The 27,999-nt window shown below is 42.5% G+C and overlaps 1 protein-coding gene across 1 annotated transcript in view; it reads right to left on the bottom strand.

Annotated features, from left to right (window-relative positions):
• Positions 1-2,104: 2,104 nt before the first annotated feature.
• The window catches only part of nin (ninein (GSK3B interacting protein)), an 81,491-nt gene continuing 55,596 nt past the window's right edge, over positions 2,105-27,999 (bottom strand). Inside the window, exons 17-29 of the mRNA XM_084311087.1 lie at positions 24,627-27,242; positions 24,081-24,170; positions 23,368-23,437; positions 22,071-22,235; positions 21,339-21,455; positions 19,453-19,566; positions 17,879-18,025; positions 15,629-15,811; positions 14,584-14,721; positions 12,672-12,773; positions 9,642-9,734; positions 3,189-3,302; positions 2,105-2,340 (exon numbers count right to left, since the gene is read on the bottom strand). Coding sequence (XP_084167213.1) covers positions 2,125-2,340; positions 3,189-3,302; positions 9,642-9,734; positions 12,672-12,773; positions 14,584-14,721; positions 15,629-15,811; positions 17,879-18,025; positions 19,453-19,566; positions 21,339-21,455; positions 22,071-22,235; positions 23,368-23,437; positions 24,081-24,170; positions 24,627-27,242 — 4,165 coding nt within the window. The 3' untranslated portion in view covers positions 2,105-2,124. The remainder of the gene's footprint in view (positions 2,341-3,188; positions 3,303-9,641; positions 9,735-12,671; positions 12,774-14,583; positions 14,722-15,628; positions 15,812-17,878; positions 18,026-19,452; positions 19,567-21,338; positions 21,456-22,070; positions 22,236-23,367; positions 23,438-24,080; positions 24,171-24,626; positions 27,243-27,999) is intronic.

Genomic DNA, 27,999 nt, shown 5'->3' with positions numbered 1-27,999 from the left:
TATGAAAAATAAAATAAATATTTTGACACCAAAATATTGCAATTGCTCATAAAACGTTAACTTTAGTTTATTGATATAAGTAGTACAGTCATCTGACAAACTTAAAAAAGTGAATGTCACTTTACATCGTTTCCCTCTCGATGGAAAAAAACATCAGAAAGGTTACAGTATTTTTTTTGACAATCTCTTCAACAAGGCAGATTAAAATGACTTGATCTCTCCAACAACAAAGACAAAAGAATACTTACATTGAAAGTACACTTGAGTGTCAGCGTGACTAGCAGTCTTTGTCCATCTTCTCCAGATGCAGAAATGTTACTCTTATTCCTTCATCAATAACAGCTCCTCTTATTTATTATTATTATTATTATATTCTTAATCATTTGAGGTGTACGACCAAACCGGTGTGATTAGCATTCCGAGAACAAAAAAAAAACATTCCAATGTGACGGAATAATGGCTGCTGGTCATTGAATTCCAAAATAGAATTCTGAGGAAACATTTGAAGAAGAAACAAACAATAATAATAATAAAAAAAAGGTTCACACCTCAAAGATTTGAAAATACTCACCATCTGTTATCTCATCAACCTAGACTCTAGACTCTGGTTTCTTCAGGCTCAGATGTTTCTATTGCCTGACTATTATCCTTTTTACAGGTGAACAAATAAAAAAAAAACACTCAACTTAAATTCAAACATGTATAAATATGACCTCAACATAAAACATCTTAAAAGAAAAAAAATACTCAAACAAGATGAGGCCTAATGTTTGTGTCTTGGCCACGTGATTGAATATTAAAATGCGATTTGTTTACCTAAAGTACACCTAATCTATTTCCCTTTGCCGAGTATTTGTCTGGTCTGATATGCAATTGGCTGAATCAGTTATACAAGGATTCAAACAAAAAAAAACAATGGAATTATAAACTGATTTTAAATAAGTGTTAGAAACATTCAAGTTTTTCCAATAAATGAAAGTAAGGCGAGGCAAGTGCTGTTTAAGTACTTAACCACTGGGCTTTGGGTAGAGTGGAATCACAGTACTTCAGTGACGGAAAGGGCCTTTCCTTGTACATCAAGGTCATTTCCTTTGGTACGCTTAAAGGATAAGAGATTTGTAAATGAACATTGTTTTATGTGCGGGACAGCAAAAGCCTCAAAAGTTGGAATGTTTAACACAACTGCCACTGGAATGTTCATCCATCCACATGATACCTTGTGCAATGTGCATCCATCCACGTGATGCCTTGTGCAATGTTCATCCACCTACATGATCCCCCCCCCCCCCCCGCGCACCAAACCGACACCAATATCCACGGTCACATGATCAAGCGTTCTCTCGATTCAATTGACCCATCGCAAACCCGCCCTCTTTTCTTGATCCTCCGATCAAATCAGAGGATCAAGATATGAGGGCAGGGTTTCAGATTAAAACGCTACGAGCGGGTGTAGCGGCAGGGGTGCGTTGCTCATGGGACGGGGTTGCACACGGCTCTGTGAGCAGAAGCACATGCACGGATGTGCACACAGGAATGTGCTGCACTCAACTGATGCGCCAACTCGCTAAGTAACCACTCGGCTACTTTGCATAACAATAGTGCAGGTCGAGGCAATTAGGCATTGTGCGTATGCGAGGGAACATTTATGCGGGAGCGCGCACGCGCCCGGGAGCATGCGTGCACGTGGCGTCATTAAAACACATAGTGCAACCAGCTTTGAAATCAGCAACGCACCTGTGTAGCGGTAAGGCGACGGGGGTAAGGGCGAAGGGTTTAGGCCGCGCTACGAGCGGGTGTAGCGGTAAGGCGACAGGGGTAAGGGTGAAGGGTTTAGGCCGCGCTATGAGCGGGTGTAGCGGTAAGGCGACGGGGGTAAGGGCGAAGGGTTTAGGCCGCGCTACGAGCGGGTGTAGCGGTAAGGCGACGGGGGTAAGGGAGAAGGGTTTAGGCCGCGCTATGAGCGGGTGTAGCGGTAAGGCGACGGGGGTAAGGGCGAAGGGTTTAGGCCGCGCTACGAGCGGGTGTAGCGGTAAGGTGACGGGGTAAGGGCGAAGGGTTTAGGCCGCGCTACGAGCGGGTGTAGCGGTAAGGCGACGGGGGTAAGGGCGAAGGGTTTAGGCCGCGCTACGAGCGGGTGTAGCGGTAAGGCGACGGGGGTAAGGGCGAAGGGTTTAGGTCGCGCACTATCTTGTTGAGACTGGAGATCTTCTCCTCGAGTAGGTAGTTCTTCTTCTCTGCGATCTTCTGCCGCTGCTCGGTGAGCTCCAGAGCCTTCAGCAGCTCGGCATTCTCCACGTACAGGTCCTCGATCAACACGTCCGCTCTGCCGTTCTTGTACCGCTAGACGAGACAGAAGGAAATCAACGAGCGAGCCTTTATCATTCCGTTCTATATACAGTAAATATTTAGACATTGACACAATCTTCACAGGAGGCACATTTATTTTGTACACACACACACATTTTTGTAATTCCTACACCGTTCACCTGTATGGATGTAAATACCCTCAAATTAAAGCTGAACTGCACTTCAAGCACATCTTGATGCCTTTCATTTAAAATCCATTGTTCTGTTGTACAGAGCCAGAATGATTAACAATTGTGTTGATGTCAAAATATTTATGGACCAGACTGTATTTCTGCTTTAATGGGTAATATGCAGTGGAGAGTGACAGGAAAGATGGGAGATAGAGAGGCGGTATGCCATGCGACTAAGGTCACTTCATACAACATCCTGATGAAAATAATTGCTGCCATTTTGTGAAAATGCCACATCTTTATTTATTAATGTCAAGTCAAGTCATTTATTTATAAAGCACGTTTAAAAACTCAAGAGCCAACCAACGTGCTGTACAATCAAACCATACAATTCATAATTAATATATATATATTTTTTTTTTAATTTGTTATATATTTTTTTTATTGTATTTATTTTTGTATTCTTAATTGAAAGAATGCACAGTTATAACACATATGTATAACCCATGGTATCATTAAAAAAAATACATGGCCATCGATTCGGATAAGAAGGCTTTTCCCAATTCAAAATAAGCTGACTTTATGGAGATACTAGGTTTTCATCACTGAACTATATAAGAGCACACTACTTTCTTAACACGTGCACATCTGCATTCTCCTTTAGTGGTGAAAGTCCAAAGTCCACAAGTGTATATGAATTCGTCCACTAACCTGTTCCTTCAGCTGAGCGACCTTCTCTCTCAGTAGCAGCTTGACATTACGGAGCGACAGTTCAATCTCCGTCATACGATCCACCACAATCTTCATCTTCCTGTCGCTCTCATCCTGGTGGCGAGAAGGTGTTCATATATAGTCAGATTGTATTCCATTGAACACCATTAGCAGTTTTCTAAATGAGCTTGAATTACATAGCAATTCAGGAATTTATGGTGCTATAGATGACATTCAGCCACTAGGTGTCGCACTAGAGCACCAGCATGTCATTTATCCCATTAGGTGCATTCTATGTGGGGAAATGGGAAGTAGAGAGGGGATACATGCCTGTAAACAAGATTCCTTTTGAACACACAATATTTATCAATAATCTTTTTGTTTTGGGGGAAAAGAAATAGTTTTATTCTGCACCTTTCTAAGAGCTATGTGGATGAATTATAAAAAAATTAAATAAAGTTTACTCTGCATAAACATTTGATCTAAAGCACCTTTAATTATGTATAGATATATATAGTAATTCACACACAAATGGTATTTGTGTTTAAGAACAAGTCCTACACAGACCACATTATTGTGAACTAAATGCTTTATTTGGTCTCGATTCCAACATACAATAATTATGCTTTCTAGTACACATATAAAGACTGACGATGCAGTTAAACTAATACATTAAGAAAAACAATAAATAGGTATAAATGTTGTGCTATTTCATACAGACGTTTCTACAGGAGAAAATAATTTAAAATGTATAAATTAAAAATAAATCATAAAATGAGTATTAGAATAAATAATAAGAAAAATAAAAGTTTGTTACACAGTGCAAAAAAACATTTCTTGGTGACTTGAAGGCTAAAGTATTCATAGAGTGTGATGAAACTAATGACATACTACTGAAGACAAATAATAATTTGATCTACATACAGGTCACACTGATCAGAAATCTCATGATAAACACCAGACATATAGGTATATGGATGAATGGATACAGTTGAGCCAAACTGTTGGACCCTTGTCCGAAAACTGGAAAAAGTTAAACCACGTAATACATTGTGTGATTCACTGTGGAAGTGCAATAGCAACACATTCAATACAAATCACCCTGTCTAGTTTGGACATAGTCCAGAAAACAACATTGGCTACAAAACTTAACTTTGATGGGCTTGAAAGCTTGGAGAAACATTCCAACTGTACACAGTGCAGGATGAACAGAAGTCAAACAAAACGCACACATTAATGATAATAAAACACATACAGTGAGGTGTGAAACCTCAGCAACACTGATGCTACCATGATGCTCTGAGGAAGAAGACGTTTTTGAAGACGTTTTTTTTTAAGTGCCGTCTTTTCCATGTTTTAGGCTACATGGATTCTTTGTAACACTGCTATTCTGTTCTCACAGTGTGCATTATTTCCTTCACTCGCCCTTATGGCGATTTGAAAACCTTTCGATAAACCTTGAATGGAAATACAGCCAATAAGAATATGTACCTCAATAGACATCATTGGTAAATAAGAAAGAATGGAATTGTCAGTTGTGTTACTAAATCTCTAGAAGGCTAACCAGATTGTTTATTCATAATACGCATTGAGTGGCAACTAATGGCCTAATCTCAATAGTCCTCAAGGCTATTCCTCAATAGTCCTCTAGGCCATTCCTCAATAGTCCTCAAGGCCATTCCTCAATAGTCCTCAAGGCCATTCCTCAATAGTCCTCTAGGCTATTTCTCAATAGTCCTCAAGGCTATTCCTCAATAGTCCGCAAGGCAAACTCTCAGAGCAGATCCACTCTCTCTGAGGATATACCCTGACTTAAACATACTGATAATACAAGTGCATAACAGTTACATACCATTCCTACATGATACTGCATGTATTCTGTTCATTTCCTGTAATAAGACAAGCTTGTCAAACCTTTAAAATGCACTTACTCTGTGCTCAAAGGGATCGCTCCGGTCCAAAAAGCGAGGTTCGTCAGGCTATTACCTTTGATTAAAATTTTTTTAAGCTAATTTAGAAATTATGAAACGCCTGACAAGCCTAACTTTTGAACGAACCATCCCATTACTCTGGGCTTCTCAGGATCCCTTTGGGAACATAACAGGCAACTCCTCAGAGTCCCTTTGGGAACGTAACAGGGAACATCTCAGGGGTTTTCCTGCCACTTAGCAGCAGTTGAACACAATTACACATTCACACTTTTTGAAGAAAGGCAGAATCCAGCATAGTGGGTCAAACATTCAACCACGTTTTCAGATCTCCTACAAAGAAGGAGATGGGGCGACATAATATATGTGGCAGTACTAGACGTTTTCGCTCCCCGGCGTTCAGGCGGGGGGAAGACTGAAGGAGAACTGGGGGGGGGGGGGGGAGCAGTCTTTGAGGAGAAGTCGAGGAGTGCGTTAAGACGTTGGGTTTCACAATCCACCGATCCTCCGGTAGCTGTCTGCGTGCGCTGCCCGCGGCTCTGGCAAGGCCCCCTGGAGAGAGAAGGCAGGGACACTTCACCAGGGCTCAACTCTCTCCTCTAGTCCTTAAACCTAGCTGCACAGGCCCAGCCCGTTATGTATATATATATATAATATATTATATATTAAGTTACTGCTCAGTCACAATGGTTAACCCTTGTGTGGTTGTTCACATATTTTGTTACTCACCCAATGTTGGCGGGTCTGGTGGACCATCAACATTATTGGGATTTTTAAAACAATGAAGCCGCCATAAAGAAATCACATAAAAACTTTATCTCAATTACAAGCAACCCAGACTTTTATCAATAAAAGTGCTCTTTTCTTTTTAGAAGATAAAATGTGATTTCTGTTAAAAAAAAATATTTAAGAAAAGAATCCATTATAATCAAGACATGAATGGAATAAATCATGTTTATCTTGAAGAATATAAATTAAACAAGGTAATGTAATTGTGTAGAGAATGTGCACAGTGTGATGAAAATGTGTTCTTTTATATGTTCTTCACAAAATGGTCTCAGGTTAAAACAATTTATTCAGATTAATTGTATCATTTCTCTTTTAGTAAACATCGAAAACGGGTCCCACAGAGCTGAACACCACACAGGGGTTAACGGTTACACAATGCTTTAAAAGGTGACTATTACTGACCTTCTGCTAGAGCTGAAACACTAAGCTATCATCAACATCTATGAAATGAGGATCGACGCATGGGGACTACTGCTATCTAATGGGAGAAGGAGGATACATGACACTGTCATCTGCAAACGGTGATATGTGGTGAACAGTCAACAAGGCCACACCCAGAAGAACATCACAGCACTCAGACGGGTTCGATCCCAAGATGAAATATGACATTGTCATGACGGCGAGCACGGAATCACAAGTGCAGATGACACAAGAGGAGGTACACTCTAAAGCAACAAACCCAGAAGGCAAAACACACACTACAGTACACAGGATATGAGCGAAGTGTAATGAATTTATGAGGAGGAAACACCAAAACAAGGATCAAAGGAAACCCGGGTAATAAAAGACAAGGAAGGCATGATGGAGGAGAACTAGAAGAACTAATTAAAGGGGAAACCAGTTGAGATGCTTGCAAAGTTACACGTCACGTGAGCAGTGTTAACCGTTTCAGGGGTGTGATCTCAAAATGGGAGATTCAAATTTTGAGAACTGAACACAATGGAGCACAATACTATGGCAATCTATAGGGCTGGGAGGTATAGTGAATATATATATATATATATATATATATATATACATAGTTACATACACACACACAACACATACATACACATAAAAAAATACAGTATATATTCTATACATTTTGAAGTTAATAATAAAGTGTTCCTTGCAGCAGTACAAATAATGCCATTTTGAATGAAATGGCACCATGACAATTGTATTAAAAGATAAATACATAAGACGACAAATACTAAGAAACTAATAAGAAATACTAAGACAAATATTGTGATATGATATTTTGGACATATCGCTAAGACATATGGTTAATCTAGCAGATTGTCAGTACTGGGAGAAGCAATTAAAGGTAGAATCTGTAATGCCATCAAACAGTGACCTCTAGGCAAAATAACCCCTCTTGGTACTGCACTTTGTCTACAAGGAGGGGTTATCATTGCTGGCCACACCTCATGGCTCCAAGGTGTAGCTAGCAATACCTCCCCTAATGGTTATACAGGAGGGGTTATTATTGCTGGCCACACCTCAGGCTACTAGGTGTAGCCAGCAATACAAATACCTCCCCTAAACACAATCACTTCAAACATGCATACGGAAAACCAAGACAAAGAAGAAGAAAAAGCTCAGTAGGGCAAGTGGGGCTCTTTTGCCAAGAGGTCGCCGTTTGACAGCATTACAGATTCCACCTTTAAATCATAGTAGTTATTTTCTGAGGAATAACTCCTAAAGTACCGGGCCTGTGCATCTCATATGATTTGAGTGGCCACACTCATCCACAGTGATGTGAAAATGATCTAAATACAATGGCATAATCAAGATGATTTGCAACGAGGTACTGTCCCCTCCTTTTTGCCCCAATCATGAATGATTGATGATGACCATTGTGTAGAAAAACAAGAAGTTGAGAGTGAAGAGAAAGATGGTAGAATTCAGGGATTGAGAGATGGATGCAAGTAATGATACTTCATTACTGTGAGTAATGAACACTTCAGGTGATAGTCTACTGATTCGGGTATGAAGGTGTGAGGTATAGTTTAAAGGAACATGGTAACATTATGTGAAATGCGCTTACCGTCTTCACCAGAGTCAGACAGGAAGATAGATACCAATTTCCTCTCTGTGCGTTCAAGTAGAAAGCTATCCGGCTGCAAGCTAGCCTAGCTTAGCACAAATGAATGGAAGCGGATATAGACCACTAGCCTAACTTAAAACTCTGGGAGAGGTGTTTTTGGCCAAAATCTAGGCTAGCTGGTCCATATGCGCAAACCTAAGCTAGGCTAGCTTGCAGATGGATAGCTTTCTACTGAACGCACAGAGAGGAAATTGGTATCTTATCTTCTTGTCTGACTCTGGAGAAGACGGTAAGCACATTTCCCCATAATGTTGGTACGTTCCTTTAGAGTAGAGTTGGGCAAATATGTTTTGAATCATTTAAATACTTTACTTTACATATCTTGCCAGTGATGATAGTTTTTAATGGTTTTCAAGTGGGGAATGCCACCAATTTTTAGAATCCATGTGTTCTTCCGGTTGCCCCGCAGGACAGTCAGTATTTTTGTGAAAACACACCACTCTCCCCTGAAGCCAGACACCAGAGAGAGAACCCTCTGTTTTATGATGTGTTGGAACTGGGATGTAGAATCTAGGGCTGCTCCATAGACAATGAATGGGAGTTGAGTTTACCCGACTTTCTTTATTTTTTCATTAATATTTTTATTAGTTAGGCATAGAAACATTCAGTTCTGTATCTGTATCTGTAAGCATATCCTCTAGCTTATTCTAGTGTATTTGGAATGACATATTCTAGTATCAATTAGGGATCATTTGTCCCGCCTACTTCTTTAAACGTTTAAACTTTTTGTTTTACATATACATATAAAAACAGACACCAGAATAATAATAGTAAATTAAATAAAAGAAAATACGGAAAAATGAAGAGGAGAAAAGGAAGCAGAGGAGGAGAGGTAGAAGAAAAGAGGGAGAGAGAGAGAGAGGTGGGGGGGCCTTCGATCTAGTTTACCTGACTTTATGGAGGCCACAGAATGTTTGTGTGAGCTCTTACCCCCAAATAAGTTTATATACAGTTAGTATGTATACTGTATAACGTTTACCTTACTTCAGATTCAAATTCTTTATTGCCTATATTTATTGTAACATAATATAACCAATAGGGCATACAGACCCTCATCTGCATTTATTTCTCATATTCAGATCTAATTATATTGCCTATATTTATGTCTTCTACTATTACCCTGCCCATACCTTTACCCCGCCCCTCCCCTCCGCCATGCTGGCCAAATTTCCCCAAGGGGATCAATAAAGGAATATCTCATCTCATCTTCTTGCTAGAAGGTCTAAACCAGAATTAAGAGAGCAGCCCCAGATTTCACAGACCGGTGACATCACAGATCGGAGGGCTCTCTCTCTCTCTCCCTCTCCGATTTCTAGCTTTAGGAGAGAGTGGTGCGTGTTCACAAAACACTGACTGAACTGTCCTGGGAAATGGGAAGAACATATGGGAATCCTTAAAACAGGTGGAATTCCCCTTTGAAGCCCAGCATCCTCAAGAATTCTGAATAATTATAATTTTAACTTTTTCAGGTGTACAATCTCACATGAGACATTTGAAATCGATATATAAAAAAAACACTGCAGCGATGATGTCACAGTGGCTACTACTGGCATATAGAATTCTGAGAATGCAGTGGGGAAACGGCTGAAAGGGTTGAATACATCGGAGCCCAGGTCTACTGCGAGGGAGGTTGCAGCTGAACTGTACCTGCACGTGGTCGGGGTCGTCGCCGCGGTGCTGTCCTCGTGGTATTCGGTGAGGCGACGGCGGCAGCAACCCGGCCAACTGAGACTGAAACGACTAAGAGAAAACGAGAGATAAGTCAGACAGGGACACACAGGGATTTACCAGAAATAAATAAATAAAGTCAATTAGAATCGGAAAGCCCCGATCCGGGATTATTTGGACCGAATAACTTTTGGAACCAACTCAATTGTGAATCAGAATTAGACTTTCACTAGAATTCTGTTGCTATAGGGAACAGTTTGCACCCAAGTGTATTTCCTGCCAACTATTGCATTTTAGCAAACATTGCAACGGGAAATAAACTTGGGTTTGAAACCGTCTATAGGTCCGTTTAAACCGAGGTTTACAAAACATTACAGCCATAAACAAACCCTTTATATCGACAAGATCCAGCAAATACAATTGGTGGTAAATGGACTGCATTTTTTTTTTTTATCCACTTTTTCTCCCATTTTCTATATTTTCTCCCATCCCAATTTCGTATCATCCAATTCAACCCTCCCCTGTCACGAACGCTGTTTCTTGCCTCCCACAAGCCGGCTGCAATGTGGACTAAGTCATACATAGCACAAGTCCCCTCCGGTACTTGAGGTAACAGCAGTCGCATCTTTTCACCTGCGCAGCTCGATCTCTCAGTGGCGAGGAGTAACGCGTGGGAGGCTCACGCTGCCCCCGACACTTCCTGATTCTACTGCGCAGGCGCACCAACCGACCTGTAGGAGTCGCTGTCCACAACGCCCGATCCCCACCCTTCAGTTTCCCTCCCCGTAATACGGCCAATGTGTATTACTGTGGACGACCAGCTAAACTGAAAGCAATGTGGAGCGCTGGGATCGAACAGGCGATCCCAGCGTCTCCGCATTCGTGGCGAGCGCCTTGCCCACTACGCCACGTAGCCGCCCTAAATGGAGTGCATTTATATAGAGCATTTATCCAAAGCGCTTTACAACTTGTGCCTCACATTCACCCACTCACTCACACTTTCACACCAATGGCGGAGGAAACTAAAAACAAATGTATGTGTTGTTGTCTTAGTGTTAGTGGTCTATGGGTTGAAGCAGGGACTGACCTCCAGTGTTAGTGGTCTATGGGTTGAAGCAGGGACTGACCTCTAGTGTTAGTGGTCTATGGGTTGAAGCAGGGACTGACCTCTAGTGTTAGTGGTCTATGGGTTGAAGCAGGGACTGACCTCTAGTGTTAGTGGTCTATGGGTTGAAGCAGGGACTGACCTCCAGTGTTAGTGGTCTATGGGTTGAAGCAGGGACTGACCTCTAGTGTTAGTGGTCTATGGGTTGAAGCAGAGACTGACCTCTAGTGTTAGTGGTCTATGGGTTGAAGCAGGGACTGACCTCTAGTGTTAGTGGTCTATGGGTTGAAGCAGAGACTGACCTCTAGTGTTAGTGGTCTATGGGTTGAAGCAGGGACTGACCTCTAGTGTTAGTCGTCTATGGGTTGAAGCAGGGACTGACCTCTAGTGTTAGTGGTCTATGGGTTGAAGCAGGGAGTCAGGACTGACCTCTAGTGTTAGTGGTCTCTGGGTCGAAGCAGGGACTGACCTCTAGTGTTAGTGGTCTATGGGTCGAAGCAGGGACTGACCTCTAGTGTTAGTGGTCTATGGGTTGAAGCAGGGAGTCAGGACTGACCTCTAGTGTTAGTGGTCTATGGGTTGAAGCAGGGAGTCAGGACTGACCTCCAGTGTTAGTGGTCTATGGGTTGAAGCAGGGACTGACCTCTAGTGTTAGTGGTCTATGGGTTGAAGCAGGGACTGACCTCTAGTGTTAGTGGTCTATGGGTTGAAGCAGGGACTGACCTCTAGTGTTAGTGGTCTATGGGTTGAAGCAGGGACTGACCTCTAGTGTTAGTGGTCTATGGGTTGAAGCAGGGACTGACCTCTAGTGTTAGTGGTCTATGGGTTGAAGCAGGGACTGACCTCTAGTGTTAGTGGTCTATGGGTCGAAGCAGGGACCTCTGGGGTTGAAGCAGGGACTGACCTCTAGTGTTAGTGGTCTATGGGTTGAAGCAGGGACTGACCTCTAGTGTTAGTGGTCTATGGGTTGAAGCAGTGACTGACCTCTAGTGTTAGTGGTCTATGGGTCAAAGCAGTGACTGACCTCTAGTGTTAGTGGTCTATGGGTCGAAGCAGGGACTGACCTCTAGTGTTAGTCGTCTATGGGTCGAAGCAGGGACTGACCTCTAGTGTTAGTGGTCTATGGGTCGAAGCAGGGACTGACCTCTAGTGTTAGTGGTCTATGGGTTGAAGCAGGGACTGACCTCTAGTGTTAGTGGTCTATGGGTTGAAGCAGGGACTGACCTCTAGTGTTAGTGGTCTATGGGTTGAAGCAGGGACTGACCTCTAGTGTTAGTGGTCTATGGGTCGAAGCAGGGACTGACCTCTAGTGTTAGTGGTCTATGGGTTGAAGCAGGGACTGACCTCTAGTGTTAGTGGTCTATGGGTTGAAGCAGGGACTGACCTCTAGTGTTAGTGGTCTATGGGTCGAAGCAGGGACTGACCTCTAGTGTTAGTGGTCTATGGGTCGAAGCAGGGACTGACCTCTAGTGTTAGTGGTCTATGGGTCGAAGCAGGGACTGACCTCTAGTGTTAGTGGTCTCTGGGTCGAAGCAGGGACTGACCTCCAGTGTTAGTGGTCTATGGGTCGAAGCAGGGACTGACCTCTAGTGTTAGTGGTCTATGGGTTGAAGCAGGGACTGACCTCTAGTGTTAGTGGTCTATGGGTCGAAGCAGGGACTGACCTCTAGTGTTAGTGGTCTATGGGTCGAAGCAGGGACTGACCTCTAGTGTTAGTGGTCTATGGGTCGAAGCAGGGACTGACCTCTAGTGTTAGTGGTCTATGGGTCGAAGCAGGGACTGACCTCTAGTGTTAGTGGTCTATGGGTCGAAGCAGGGACTGACCTCTAGTGTTAGTGGTCTATGGGTTGAAGCAGAGACTGACCTCTAGTGTTAGTGGTCTATGGGTCGAAGCAGGGACTGACCTCTAGCAGCTGGGAGTGCAATCGGGCCATTTGGGACTTCAGCGCTTCGTTCTCCTGCTTCAAGGTCTCCATTTCTCCGTGGCCGTCGCCGTTCTCACAGCCCTGAGACCAAACACACAGGACATCGGAAAATGCAAAGAAACTAAACGATTGCCATTCAGACTGTAAAAAGAAAAAAAAAGAAAAAAGGCAACGACACCCAAAATTACGGTTCTGCAACCAGACGTGGCAGGTGTTTTGCCCGGCGGTGGTTGTGGCGGTGCGAGCCGCGTCCTGGCGATTAATATGCGGAGACAGCCGGGGGAGGAAACTCGTTGGATCACCCGCTTGGACGTTTTTTTCCCATTTCTAAATGCATTCCGAGGTGTCCGAACCAATGTTCTGGGCTATGACTCACGATGAATGTTGTGGGAACTTTTGATCTTTATAAAATATTCGCTAATCTTTCCTCCGCGCGAGAGCAGTGCCGGCCTCATGCGGCTCAAGGCAAGCGGGACCGTCACAGAGCTCACGGCGCACAGCTTCATTTCTGGAGAGGTGCATGTGGCAGAATAGTAAATCCCCTCCCCCATCCATTCACCTTTCACCTCTCACCTGAAACCATCCACCCCTCTTCATCTCCTAAACTGACCCCCGCCCTTCCTTACCTCGTCCCTCTCACCCGATACCGATCTGATATTGGCCACATGTGAAGAGCCAAACAAAAGAAATCTGATCCGAGCAATAAATCAGAATTGAGCACTTAGGCTACATTATGATGTGAGAAATGGTTAACTCCTCTTGGAAGCATGACTTTGACGATACAGATTGTTATTTGTGCAGAACCATCACATCCTTCGCCTGGAGAGGAAGAGCTTCTCTGTACTTCCCTCAACTCAGAGTGGCATGTGTGATATAATTTACCAATATGTGGTAACTTGACACCTTTGGCTTCAGCTACACAGAAAGCAGAGTTCTGTAGGTACTGATAAAGAATATAAGCTGCCGATGTGGAATTATAAGATGAGATAAGATAAAGGGCGGCTGGGTGGCGTAGCGGAGATTGCGCTCGTCACCAATGCAAGAGACTCCGGTATCGAATCCCAGTCTCAGCATTGCCTTCGGCTTGGGCCGGCCGTCGTACTGGCTCATTTGGCAGAGTCAGCGGGTGGGAGTCGATGGGTGGGGATTGGACGTTGTGGACAGTGACCCCTACAGGTCGGTTGGGAGACGCCTGCACAGCAGAGACAGGAAGTGGCGGGGGTAGTGTGAGCCTCCCATGCATTACACCTCGCCACTGAGAGTCCGCGCTGGCAGGTGAAAAGATGCGACAGGCTGCCTCCTCGTGTGCCGGAGGGAACACATGATGCAAGGCTTCTATCCTCTCTACAACCGACCAGTGGGGGGCATAGTCGAGCAACGTTCAAGACAGGGGAGGGGAGAATTGGATACACAAAATTGGGATGGGAGAAAAATTGGAGGGGGGGGGGGTACAGGTATTAGATTAGATTAATAGTCTAATTAATTATAACAAAAATATAGGCAATAATAGATCTAAGAAAAATAAACAGTGTAATCAAAAGGTGCATCAAATATCAATGGGTACTTATTGCCAATTTGTATTTTCATAGATTGTTGTATTATAAATTAGCGTATTTTATTGATTGATTGCTTTATTAACAGATTGCAGAATGGGTACAATACAGTACGGCTCAATACACACAATTGTCAAGGGGATGCAGACCAGAGAAAGACTTTCGTCTTGTTTACATCAGGGTCCTCCATTTTCAATTCATCATGGTAACGGTTTAGCAAAGCCATTTTCAGTCACTTATGAAACAATTGTGGGAAAAATTGTTATTCAATATAGAACATTTAAAAAAGAATACATATTTTTTTAATCCATCTGGATCTTTAGATATAAAGGTGTTACCTTGGTCAGCAGCCTCAGCTCCTCCAGCTCCTGCTTCAGAGAGGCGTTCTCCTGCTCCAAGGTGCTCGCCAGGCAGGATGGACCCTGTTGCTGCTGCTGCTGCTTCAGGGACAGGACGCTCGTCTCAAGCTGCTTCACCTGCGGGTGCAAAACATAGATGTTATTATTAACACCTTCACTACCGCACCACACAGGGTTAACACTTTCACTACCACACTACAAAGGGTTAACACTTTCACTACCACACTACAGAAGATTAACCTTAACAAAAGGTAGAATCTATTATAAATTATAATTGTGATCATGTAAATAGTCTATTATCTTTTTGTGTGCATTTTCTTTTATGCATTTAAGTGTCTCAAATCTCAAAAACAGAGTGGTCTATCAAAACCTCAAAAACAGAATGGTCTACAAAGTTTTCTATCTGATATGTTGTCAGTACTGATGTTAATTGTAACTTTGTGGAGCGGTCCTTTAATGAACCTGTCTTGTCTGTAGTCATCAGGATTGTATCCAACCACAGTGGATAATATACTATATTCAGTATTTCATTTTTAAATTATAATTTTTTTTTAAATATAAATGTAACCTTTATTTAACCAGGCAGGTCAATTAAGAACAAATTCTTATTTACAATGACGGCCTGGCAAGAGGACAAAAGGGCCTCTCAAAGGGTAACAGGGAAAGGGGACAAAAAATATAATAAAATAAGTAAACTTGTTATTTTCCCTTTACATTTAAACGTGTATAGCTACATTTACATTTAGTCATTTAGCTGACGTTTTTATCCAAAGCGACTTACAAGTTCTGTACAACAAGACAGCAGGAAGGGCACAACTCTTATCAGCTGAGTAACAATGTTCATCAAAGTGTTGAGTGCTACAGTGTAGGTTAGTATATTACGGTACATGATAGTAAGGTTAGAATCTTTATTTGTACATTTTTTTTCATTTCAGATAATGATTGAAGAAGTGCGTCTTTAGTCGACGGCGAAAGATTGGACATCCAGACGCTGAGTCGCCGTCGCTCCGGCCCTGAGACTCACCTTTTCTCTGGAGAGCACCAGGTCTCCCTTGGTGCTGCGGACCTCCATCACGAGCCTCTGGTTCTCCTGCCTCAGCGGCTGCTGCTCCTGCTCCACCAGCCGGGCCAGCTCCTCCCGGTACAGCTTCTTGTGGGGGGGGCTCTGGAGCCCACTGGTGTGCAGGGCCACCTCCAGCGTGCGGCTCTGAGCAAAGACACAGGAGGAGGGTCTCGATGAGCAGAGTCCAATATGAATGAGTAGAGTCCAATATGAATGAGTAGAGTCCAATATGAATGAGTCCAATATGAATGGGTAGAGTCCAATATGAATGAGTAGAGTCCAATATGAATGAGTTCAATATGAATGGGTAGAGTCCAGTATGAATGAGTAGAGTCCAATATGAATGAGTAGTCCAATATGAATGAGTAGAGTCCAATATTAATGAGTCCAATATGAATAAGTAGAGTCCAATATGAATGAGTCCAATATGAATGAGTAGAGTCCAATATGAATGAGTCCAATATGAATGAGTAGAGTCCAATATGAATGAGTCCAATATGAATGAGTAGAGTCCAATATGAATGAGTATAGTCAAATATGAATGGATAGAGTCCAATATGAATGAGTAGAGTCCAATATGAATGAGTAGAGTTCAATATGAATGGGCAGAGTCCAATATGAATGAGCAGAGCCCAATATGAATGAGTATAGTCAAATATGAATGGATAGAGTCCAATATGAATGAGTAGAGTCCAATATGAATGAGTAGAGTCCAATATGAATGGGCATAGTCCAATATGAATGAGTATAGTCAAATATGAATGGATAGAGTCCAATATGAATGAGTAGAGTCCAATATGAATGAGTAGAGCCCAATATGAATGAGTAGAGTCTAATATGAATGAGTAGAGTCCAATATGAATGAGTAGAGTCCAATATGAATGAGTAGAGCCCAATATGAATGAGTAGAGTCCAATATGAATAAGTAGAGCCCAATATGAATGAGTAGAGTCCAATATGAATGTGTAGAGTCCAATATGAATGAGTAGAGTCCAATATGAATGAGTGAAGCCCAATATGAATGGGTAGAGTCCAATATGAATGAGTAGAGCCCAAGACATTTACATTTAGTAATTTAGCTGAAGCTTTTATCCAAAGCGACTTACAAGTTCTGTACAACAAGTCAGCAGGAAGGATACAACTCTGGCAGCTAAGGGTCAGTAAGATTGTTTCGTCAAACAGTGTGGAACTTGAGTGCTACAGTCTTGAGTGCATAGTAGTATAGACATATTAGCATAGTAGGTAGTAATGTAGGCAATGTAGATTCCTTAGAAGCAAAATGGCTTTTATAAGGGATATTGCACTTTATGTTTTGGTCTGATGTGTGGGTTGGAGTTGAGTGGGGATAGGGGGAGGGGTTGAAAATGGCCCCACAAAAGCCTAAGGGCGAAACGTTGTCACTTCTAGTTTGCCAGATTTTTCATTTAACTAATTGTTTTTGTTGGAAGAATAAAAACACAAATGAGATGTTATTGCAGATCTCAGTCTCTGCTATTTATTTTAGTTAGCTTGGAATCTACACACCACAAGAGAAATTTAAATATTATTTAAAAAGAGACATTTGGATTGCTTGGGCCTTCACTTTGTTTGAAAATGGTTAAATCTTAATATTTCTTTATAATTTCTTTTTTATTATTCAATTTCTTTATTTGCTTTCTGTATTTTTCACCCATCCCAATTTAGTCGTTATGCCAATTCCCTTTCTGGTTGTTGCACGCATTGCCCCACTGTCGGCCTGTGTAACAGAATGTTATTTACAACATTTAAAAAAAAATTGTTACAAAATTGTAAAAAATTTGGTTACACATTTTCTTTAAATTTGTTTTGGTTCGTCGGGCGCCCTCGTGGCACACCGCATAGTGCCTCGCACACCTACGCGGCCGTCCCGGGTTCGCCTCCCGCTCCCGGGGGATAATTTGTCGCATGTCTTCCCCACCTCTTCTCCCGTTCACCCTCTCCTCCTCTGTCGGTCATGTCCGACCATGAAAAACGCTGGAAAAACGCGAAAAATAAATCTTAAAAAAAGAAAAAATTGTGTTTTGGTTACAAAATGTTATTTGGTTACAAAACTTTATTTGAAGTGCCAGATGTTCGAACAGCTTTGATAAACTAAATCAAATGTTGTGCTGCTCATGCATTCGTCTCAAGTCACGTACACAGTATTTGGGTCCGTTTCATTTGTCATACAGATGGAAAACGTTGTTTTCTTACTTTATCAACGGCGTTCTTCAGCTGTTTGTGCAGCGACACAACTTCGTTTTTTAGGGCATCTTTCTCCTGCTGAGTCACTCGCAGGTCTGACTTGAGGCGAGCGTTTTGAAAGTTGACTGTCTGGAGAGATGCATCATGCGTCTGCAGCTGCAGTACAAAGGTCCACGGAGAACAACACATGTAGACAAATGTATTAATATTTCACAATAAAATTATTAGTATTTTACTAGTGTTTCACTAAGCAGGATCCTTGTGCGTTCCATACAAGGTCTTGCCAGACACACCAAGCTCCCGGTAGCCCCGTAAAAAATTACTAAAAACATTTAATATATTTTATATTATTTCATCTCATTATTTCATTTAATACATGTGCAAATGAAATGTAACACTTTTTTAATTTCTTAATTTAATTAGAATTTTAATGCCTTAAATTGAGAATTATGAATTTAAGACTTTTTAATACCCTGATGTGTTAAATTTGAAGTTGTAAAAACTAAAAACTATAATTTTTTGTGTGTTCTTTTTATGCATTTAGTAGTGTCTCAAAACTCTTACATGAGTGGTCTACAAAGGTTTCCATCTGATATTTGTCAGTACTGATTGTAACTTTGTGGAGTGACACTAATGAACCTGTCTTATCTGCAGTCATCAGGATTGAATCCAACCACAGCTGTAAAAACTAAACTCGAATATTAGGTTTAGGAATGTGATTCAATCATACGTTATGATGATGACATGATTCAACGGCATGTTTGGACAGTAATCTGGCTAAAATCATAATCCTGCGTTCGTGAATGGAACCCTTGCACTGAATGAACCATATAACTAGGGTCAGGACAGCCCATGTATTTGTAGCTGTAAAGTAAATCGAAATCACTTGGGAGTGTGAATGTGATAAATCACAATAAAAAGTATACTCAACCTCCATCGTCTTTAACTACGAATGAACACAACACTCTTAACGTACAACCTTTAAATAATAAAGTCTGAAATAATGGTTCCTCTGAAACAGTGTTGTAGTACTCCAAGTCCAGGACTCGGACTGATTTTCAGGACTCGTGACTCGACTTGGACTTGAGCACTGATGACTCGGACTCGAGCATTGACTGCATTTCGGACTCGGAAGGTGCAGACGAGGACTCGGACTTGTTATTGATAAATACAGTTATTTATAAAAAAAAATATATATATATATATATATACATTAATAGGCCCTAATCATTTGGCATACGATATTGATGGCTAGTGCATTTGTTTGGCTATTGTGTCAAAGTAAATAAACTCACTTTGAAATGGTGACCGTGTCATTTATGTTTATATAGACCTTTTTGTGTTTTTGTATTGAGTGGAGTGGACTCAACCTTGATGACTTGGACTCGGACTAGGGACTCTATATTAGTGACTCGACTACAACACTGCTCTGAAAACTATATTTAAGAGTTCTAAGGTTCTTTGTCCAGGGTTCTCCGTTACCCTGGGGGACCAGGCCACATGGAGCGAAGGTCATTTCGACAGGTGTGATCAAAACGTAAAGCACAATGTGACACTAGGTTTGCAAAAAGAAACAACATTACCTTGTCCTGAGCTTTGGAGAGCTGGCTATACAGGACCTGAGCCTCCTTATCCCCGGTCTTACGCTCCTGCAGCAGGTGGCTGAGCTGGCACTCTAGATGATCAACTGTGGCCACCTGAGAAACACCACGGGAAATAAAGTGTAAGCAAAAACAATACGTGTACAATACACTTGTGCAACAGCTACAGTACATGCGCAAAGGATTATGCACATGCATCGATATATTCATATTAGATCCATCACAGTGACAGTATTCATATTAGATCCATCACAGTGACGGTATTCATATTAGATCCATCACAGTGACAGTATTCATATTAGATCCATCACAGTGACAGTATTCAGATTAGATCCATCACAGTGACAGTATTTATATTAGATCAATCACAGTGACAGTATTCATATTAGATCCATCACAGTGACAGTATTCAGATTAGATCCATCACAGTGACAGTATTTATATTAGATCAATCACAGTGACAGTATTCATATTAGATCCATCACAGTGACAGTATTCATATTAGATCCATCACAGTGACAGTATTCAGATTAGATCCATCACAGTATTCATATTAGATCCATCAGTGACAGTCAATCAATCAATCAGATTTATTTATAGAGCACATTTAACATGACACATGTCAACCAAAGTGCTGTACAGAGGGTAGATACACATAGATACATCTAGACAATCACATCTCAGTTTTACGGGAGGACACACAAGCAAACACACAGGCAAACAGGGCAGGAGTCCGTGAACATCGGGAAAAGCTAATAGGTAGAAGTGGGTTTTGAGTCTAGACTTGAAGGCATCTATCGAGGGGGCAAGCCTAATGGAGGTGGGGATGCTGTTCCACAGTTCAGGGGGGATGCGACAGCAAAGGCACGGCCCCCCCTGAGCTTAAGGTTAGCCCTCCGGACTGTCAGGAGCCTCTGATCGGCTGACTTGAGGGACCTGGTGTTGGAATAGGGGGATAGGAGGTCTGAGATGTAGGAGGGGGGCTGGCCATTAAGGGCTTTAAAAACGAATAGGAGAACCTTAACGTTTATTCTGTAGCGTACTGGAAGCCAATGAAGGGAGGCAAGGACAGGGGTGATGTGGTCTCTCTTACGGGTTCCGGTCAACAGTCTGGCAGCAGAGTTTTGTACTAGCTGTAGGCGGGACAGGGAAGACTGGTTGATGCCTATATAAAGAGAGTTTCAGTAGTCTAATACAGTATTTATATTAGATCCATCACAGTGACAGTATTCATATTAGATACATCACAGTATTCAGATTAGATCCATCACAGGGACAGTATTCAGATTAGATCACAGTGACAGTATTCAGATTAGATCCATCACAGGGACAGTATTCAGATTAGATCCATCACAGTATTCAGATTAGATCCATCACAGGGACAGTATTCAGATTAGATCACAGTGACAGTATTCAGATTAGATCACAGTGACAGTATTCATATTAGATCCATCACAGGGACAGTATTCAGATTAGATCCATCACAGTGACAGTATTCGGATTAGATCCATCACAGTGACAGTATTCAGATTAGATCACAGTGACAGTATTCAGATTAGATCCATCACAGTGACAGTATTCAGATTAGATCACAGTGACAGTATTCAGATTAGATCCATCACAGTGACAGTATTCAGATTAGATCCATCACAGTGACAGTATTCAGATTAGATCCATCACAGTGACAGTATTCATATTAGATTCATCACAGTGACAGTATTCAGATTAGATCCATCACAGTGACAGTATTCAGATTAGATCCATCACAGGGACAGTATTCAGATTAGATCCATCACAGGGACAGTATTCAGATTAGATCACAGTGACAGTATTCAGATTAGATCACAGTGACATCACCCATGGCTCACCTTCCCTCTGAGGCCAGAGAGCTGCTCTGTTAGCTGGCCGTTCCTCTTCTCCAGCTGGGCAGTACCTTCCAGAGCTGTGATCAACTCTGCCTCCAGGGCAGACACACAAGCTGCCATCTGACACAGAACAACCACTCATTAACTACCAGCTATGACCTCCACAACACAGAGATAGGGCTGGGCAATATACAGATTACAAACATATTATGAATATATATATACGGTATAGAGAGGCTCAAAATGTCTGTTGGTGTCATCCGATTCAGACGAATAAAGTGATGATTTTATACAGATTTCTTTGATTATTGCCACTTCCACTATACGTATTAATCTAGCTACTAACTGGGGAGACTGATGAATTACAGATAAAGGAATATAGCAGGACGATCGGTTACGATAGTTAACCTCACGTTGAATGGGGATTCCTAGTTAAACTGGGCGGCAACCCCAGTCCTGACGCAGGCGCTCAATCTCCGGAAACGTTGGAGCAAATGTCCAAACGGGAGTTATTTGGACAAACTGACCACATATTTGGAATCTAAATGGGTATATTCTCACCTGAAAAAAAATATTAAAACTGTATAATAATGGTCATACAGTAGGTTGTACGTTACAACAGCGTTTGGGCCTCTTCAAATGCAGCCTTGGAAAGCCCCAGATATTGCGATATGGATTTAGTTTGCACACAGCCCAGCCCTACAGTCAGTCACTCCACGTGGTCTCCGTCTCTACCTGGGTCCTCTCCTCTGCGGGCGTGGCCTCCTTCTTGCTCTCCCTCATGAGTTCAGCCAGCTGGTGACTCAGCTCCTCCACGCCGGCAGCGTTCTGGGCGTTCTTCTCCGACAGCAGGCCGTTCTCGTCCTCCAGCTGCTGGCTCCGCAGAAGCAGCCCTGAGATCTGCAGGAGAGCGAGGTGTGGAGGCATGAGGATGGAAGAGAAGAGAATAGAATAGAATAGAAGTACTTTATTGATCCCTGACTGAATCTCGGTCTTTAAAGAATGGGAAGATCAAGGAAAATGAATATTTACATGGCTTTAACTAAATGTATATTTACATGTCTTTAACAAAATGTATATTTACATGGTTAACTAAATGTATAATAATAATATCGGACATCCCCAATTATTATTATTATAAATGTAATTAATTATTATTATCCAGAGGAAAATTCTGCACAACAGATCGCTCACAATAAACATTTAGGTAGACAAAAATCACAAATAATAATAAAAAATACAGTCAGGGATATACATTCTAAAATATGTATATACATTCTAACACTAACTGAATGTTCATTGTGAGTGATCTGTGGTGCTGAATTTCCCTCAGGATCAATAAAGTACTTCTATTCTATATTATACAGCCAAAGATATATTATACAGTAATATACAGTAAGATGTACAGTACATTTCTTAAAGACTTTAATGTAAAATGTCGATGTAAAAAGTAAAAAGTCCAGGAAGATATGCCAGAGTTTGTTATTACTCTGCTCAGTCAGTGAGGCAGTGAGGAGTTATATAGTCTGATCTGATGGCTGTTGGAATGAATGATCTTTAACTGAGTTGCACTGGACAGCCGGAAGGTAATGAACAACAAAAAGAGAATGGTTTGGATTAGGGATGTCCGATATTATCGGCCTACCGATATTATCGGCCGATATCGGCATTAAAATGTGATATCGGAAAATATCGGTATCGGTTTTCAAAAAAAGTTTTTATTTTTTTTTTACATTTCTATAACCTTTATTTACCCAGGCAAGCAAGTAAGAACAAATTCTGGTTTTATTTATTGTCAAAAGTATGCATAATGTTGTGTTAATTCCACAACAAGAGATATGTAATGTTAATTACCTGAAATTATTCCATTTTTGGGGGGGGGGGAAACCCTGCATATATCGGTATCGGTTGATATCGGTATCGGAAAAATTAAGAGTTGGACAATATCGGTGTATCGGTAAAAAAGCCAATATCGAGCATCCCTAGTTTGGATGAATGATGTTCTCCTTTGTTCACTGGAGTCCCGTCTTACCTGCATTTTTAAATTCTCAGCCATCTTTTGAGCTGCAACCTTCTCTTTTCGGAGGCGCTCCAGCTTCTGTCTAGAATGGGAAGATCAAGGAAAATGTAAATGTACATGGCTTTAACTAAATGTATATTTTCATGGCTTTAACTAAATGTATATTTACATAGCTTTAACAAAATGTATATTTACATGGCTTTAACGAAATGTATATCTACATGGCTTTAACTAAATGTATATTTACATGGCTTTAACGAAATGTATATCTACATGGCTTTAACGAAATGTATATTTACATGGCTTTAACTAAATGTATATCTACATGGCTTTAACGAAATGTATATTTACATGGCTTTAACTAAATGTATATTTAAAAGGCTTTAACAAAATGTATATTTACATGGCGAATTTCGTTTCATCAACGAACTTGTCAGAGGGAAGAAAAAGTTGTGATTGGATATCAATAAAAGATAAATAAAAGGGTTTGAGATTCTAAGAGTTAAGACTATTTGGTATTTTGTTAAAAAAAGTTATTAATATAATGTAGCTCAAACACAAGTGGGTGAAGTTAGATTTATGAAAATGTTTTTAAGTGGGTAAAAAAAGAAATTAAATATTTCAAAACTATTGTGAATGTAGATATAACCTTATAACTCCAAGCTCATGAAATGTATTGCAATAAAAATTCTGCAAATCTAAATAAAAAATGTTTTTGTTCTTACAGCAACTCCTCCCTTATGTCCTCCTCCTTCAACTTGGCGATCTTGGACCTGAGTACGAGGTTTTCCTCTGCAAGACGAGTCGCCTCACATCTGCATCCAGGGAAACACACCAAGCCGTTAGAGAACAAACTGAACATTCACACATGTGCTTGTTACATTAGAAACCTCATAAATATTACAAGAAAAATGTATGAGCAATGAAAGTCAACGAAAGACAACGAAAGTCTCATCTACACATCGAAGGGTAAAGGTACCATACTCCACAAACGACATCCACCATCACACTGAAAGAGTCGGGTTTGTGTGTTACAAGGAGGGTGATCTATAGGGATTATAGCTCAGCCACGAAAAAGGGTTCAGGATTTGTTGCATCACAAACAAAGGTTTTGAATCCTGAGGATCCTAATAACGGGAACGACCACAACAGCACTATGTGGGCGCTAGGAACGGGGAAGGAACAGTGGTATTAATAAGCAAAGCGTGATGAGAGAGAGAGGGATGGGACAACGGGAGCTGCTGCGGACGAGGGGAGGTCGTCCACGTTACCTATGGGCCTGAATCCTCCAGTTTATCATCAGCGACTTGCCCTGCAACTCTGCCACCGCTCGGCGAAGCTTGGCGTTCTGCTTCTCGAACTCCTCGCAGCAGTCCTCCAGGTCCGACAGGGGCGGGATCGTAGCCTCCGGTCCGACGTCCAGGTCCTGGGAAGGTTCCGCTCTCGGGGTCTCGGTGGAGGACGCGGCCTCTTGATGCAGGGCCAAGAGGATCTCGTCCTGCCTCTCCAACTCGCTGACCAAGTCGCACAGCTTCGAGTTCTCCTCTCTCATCCTGGCGATCTCGTCCACCAGCGCCGTCTGATGATCCCCGAGGTCGTGGACAATGTGCATGCGGCTCTCGAGGCCGGAGACCCTCCGCTGTAGCTCGCCGTTGTGTTCCTTAAGCTTGGCGTTCTCCAAGATGGAATCTTCGTATCTGATCTCGAGGCCCGTCATGTCCAACGACTTCAGCTCCAGTTCCTTGGCCTGCTCCATTATGAAGTGCATTTTCACTTTGAGGTTATAGTTTTCCTCCAAGGCCTGGTGGCCCAATTCGATTTTTTCATTGCTGTGGGCCAAAAGATTCTCGAGCATTTCCGTCTTCTGCTGAAGCAGGGCGATCTTCTGGTGTAAGAGTAGGTTCTCTCCCGTGGCATTGCTGTACAGGGACCGCAGTTCACTTAGAGAGCTGGCGTAGTCCTCACACTGACCATTCTGGTCCAGTTGTTCCCGGGCACAGCTGTTCGTCTCATTGCCGACGGATCTTCGAGAAACCGGTTCACCTTCCTGCCCTCGCTCGTTGGCGTCACTCGGTAAACAACAGATATGAACGTCCCAGAGGGTCAGGTTTACACGGTCACCCGTTCCTTCCGGGCCAGAGGGACCGACCGCAGTCTCATGACACGACTCCTTTCTATCAGGAGGGCTTTCATCCTCACCACCCTGAGGTTCGCTCTCCTCTTCACATGGTTCAAACGGTGCCTTCTTCTCACAATCTGTCCCCTCTTCACCGGCGTCCTCGTGTTCCAACACCTCGGGCGTTGAACTGGCCTCATGTTGGACTTCAGCAACATCCCTCTCATCTTCGGAATCCTCCCTTTTATTCTCCTCTGGAACATCAGGTGTCACATTGTCGGGACAAGAGTCTTCACAGTTGTCTTCAGATTGTCCACGCTCTTCTTCAGGGCATGTTTCCTTATCTTCGTCCATCGTCATCATCGTCTCCTCCTCTGCAGCATCATCAATTTGTTCTTGCTTCTCAATGGCGTCGACCTCTACCGGCACGTCATCTTCGTCGGCAGGGGCTCCCCCGGCACATTCAACGGCATCGCCTCCTTCTACGTTTTCAGTACATCCTTCCACTGAATCGGGGGTCTCGGCTGCCATCTCTACGTCATCCTCCTTCTCCTCCTCCTCATCATCCTGTCCTTGTTCAGTTTCTCCCACATTACAGGCGTCGGCATCTGCAATGTCGTCATTGGGACAGGTCTCGTATTCATCTGAAGGTTCAACGATTATCTCCGCGTTGTCATTTAGCGTCTGCTCCACAGGAGCCACAGATTCCTCTGGCCCTCCGACTGCAGCTTCGTCGTCGCCAGTCTCTTCGCCAACTTCGAGAGGTTTCGAACAGGTTTCCCGCTCATCCAACGCTATAGACGTGGACACCCTTAGAACTTCGTCCACGAGAACGTCGACTTCATTTAATTCTTCCATTTCTTTCTTCTCCGCTATTTCCGCAGAGGCTAGAAGGAACGTGAGCTCGTCCTCCAACTCCTTCACCCGGACGCTAAGCAGGTCCCTCTCTGCGACTAGTTCCACTCGCTCGTTCTCTTGTTGCTCACAGTGGGAACGGTTATCCTTTAACTTGTCCTCCACAATGCACACGTTTTCCTGTAGCTCTCGCCTCTCATGCTCGAAGTCCACCGCCGCCTGTTTAAGAAGCATCTCCAGCTCTTCGATTTTCATCTTTAAATCGTCACGTTCGGTTAACATCTCAATCCTCTCCTCTATCTGCTCATCGGACTGGGAAAGTGTCTCTTTGTGTTTTTCCTCAAGTTCCGACAGGCTATTCTGAAGTTCTGCCCTCTCCAGTTTAAAATCGATCACCGCTTGATTCAACAGAAGCTCAATTTCAAGTGTTTTCTTGTTGGACTGCGCAAGAAGTTCATCCCTGGTCTCTTGGCTCTCCTGAAGCCTGTCGTGGAGATCGTTCAGCTGCCTACTCAGCTCTATCTCTTTGGTCTGGGATGAACCGATGATGTCATCCAGTTCCTTTTGGAGTTCCTGGTTCTTTGTCACAAGTGCTTCCATTTCCTCCTTGCGAGTACCTTCTAGCTCCGTCAGTACTTTGGCCCACTCCTGATTGATGGTCTCGCGTTCTTGCTCCAGGGTCTCCTGAACAATTTGGCTCTTCTCCTCAGCCTCCTGGAGGGCCTTCTCCATCTCAGCCTCCCACTTCAGTTTCTGCTCGGCGTGGCTCTCGGCGAGGGCCTTCAGCTCGGCCTGATAGTGCTGTTCGAACTTCAACACATCGGTCTGAAAACGCTCCGCGACAGATTCCTGGTCACCTGAGAAACGATCCTCCACTTCCTTGATTTTCTGGCTGAAGTGGTTCTCGAGATTCTTCCTGTACATGGTTAACCAGTGACAGTTATGGCTACAGTTCTGGACTAACAAATCTACTTTCATAAATACTTTCATTTAGTTAGTACTGCATCATTTAAATAATACACCTTTCTTCTGCAATACAAGTTTAAGAGTTTCACCGTGATATAAATGCATACAAATAACAAAACATAAATAATATAGACAGGAAATTTGATTAATCAACTCACCAACTAGCTTAAAAAAACTAAGAATCATTATTGACTGTTCTTTTACAGTGTAGGCCAGAAACACTGGTACTCAGGCACTGGCAGAGGTGCTACAGGCAGAAATGCCCTGCAGGTTCCAACATCAACCTATCATGAAAATGTTGTACTTTGTTCCAATAACTAACCTCTTAACATTCAACGGCCCGCCACGAAAGTCACGGCACTTCGCAAGCGTCTAGCGGCTCGGGGCTGCATTCTTTGCCGAAAATATAAATTACCGAATTAAAGATCTATTTATTGCCGTTCGATTGCCACCTTACTCCTCGGTTCTCGAGTTACATGACAATATGTCAGGCGAGCAACTTTTTACGTGCGCGCGTCAAAGGACCACCCCGGACTCCCGACGCTCCAGAACTGCCAATCATCCGCTGATGGCGAAAATGATTGGTCAGCGTTGTAGCCAATGAGTGTAGCTTTCCAATGCGAATAAGGGATCTAGGTGAAAGTTGACGAGCGAAAACCAGAAGTGAATCACTTTTGGCCGTGGATGAGGAAATGGAATACTGGAGA

This window comes from Notolepis coatsorum, assembly GCF_963971535.1.
Source record: "Notolepis coatsorum genome assembly, chromosome: 3".
Classification (NCBI taxonomy): Eukaryota; Metazoa; Chordata; class Actinopteri; order Aulopiformes; family Paralepididae; genus Notolepis; species Notolepis coatsorum.
Note: the sequence above shows the minus strand (reverse complement) of the source record. Positions and strands in the feature narration are given on the sequence as shown.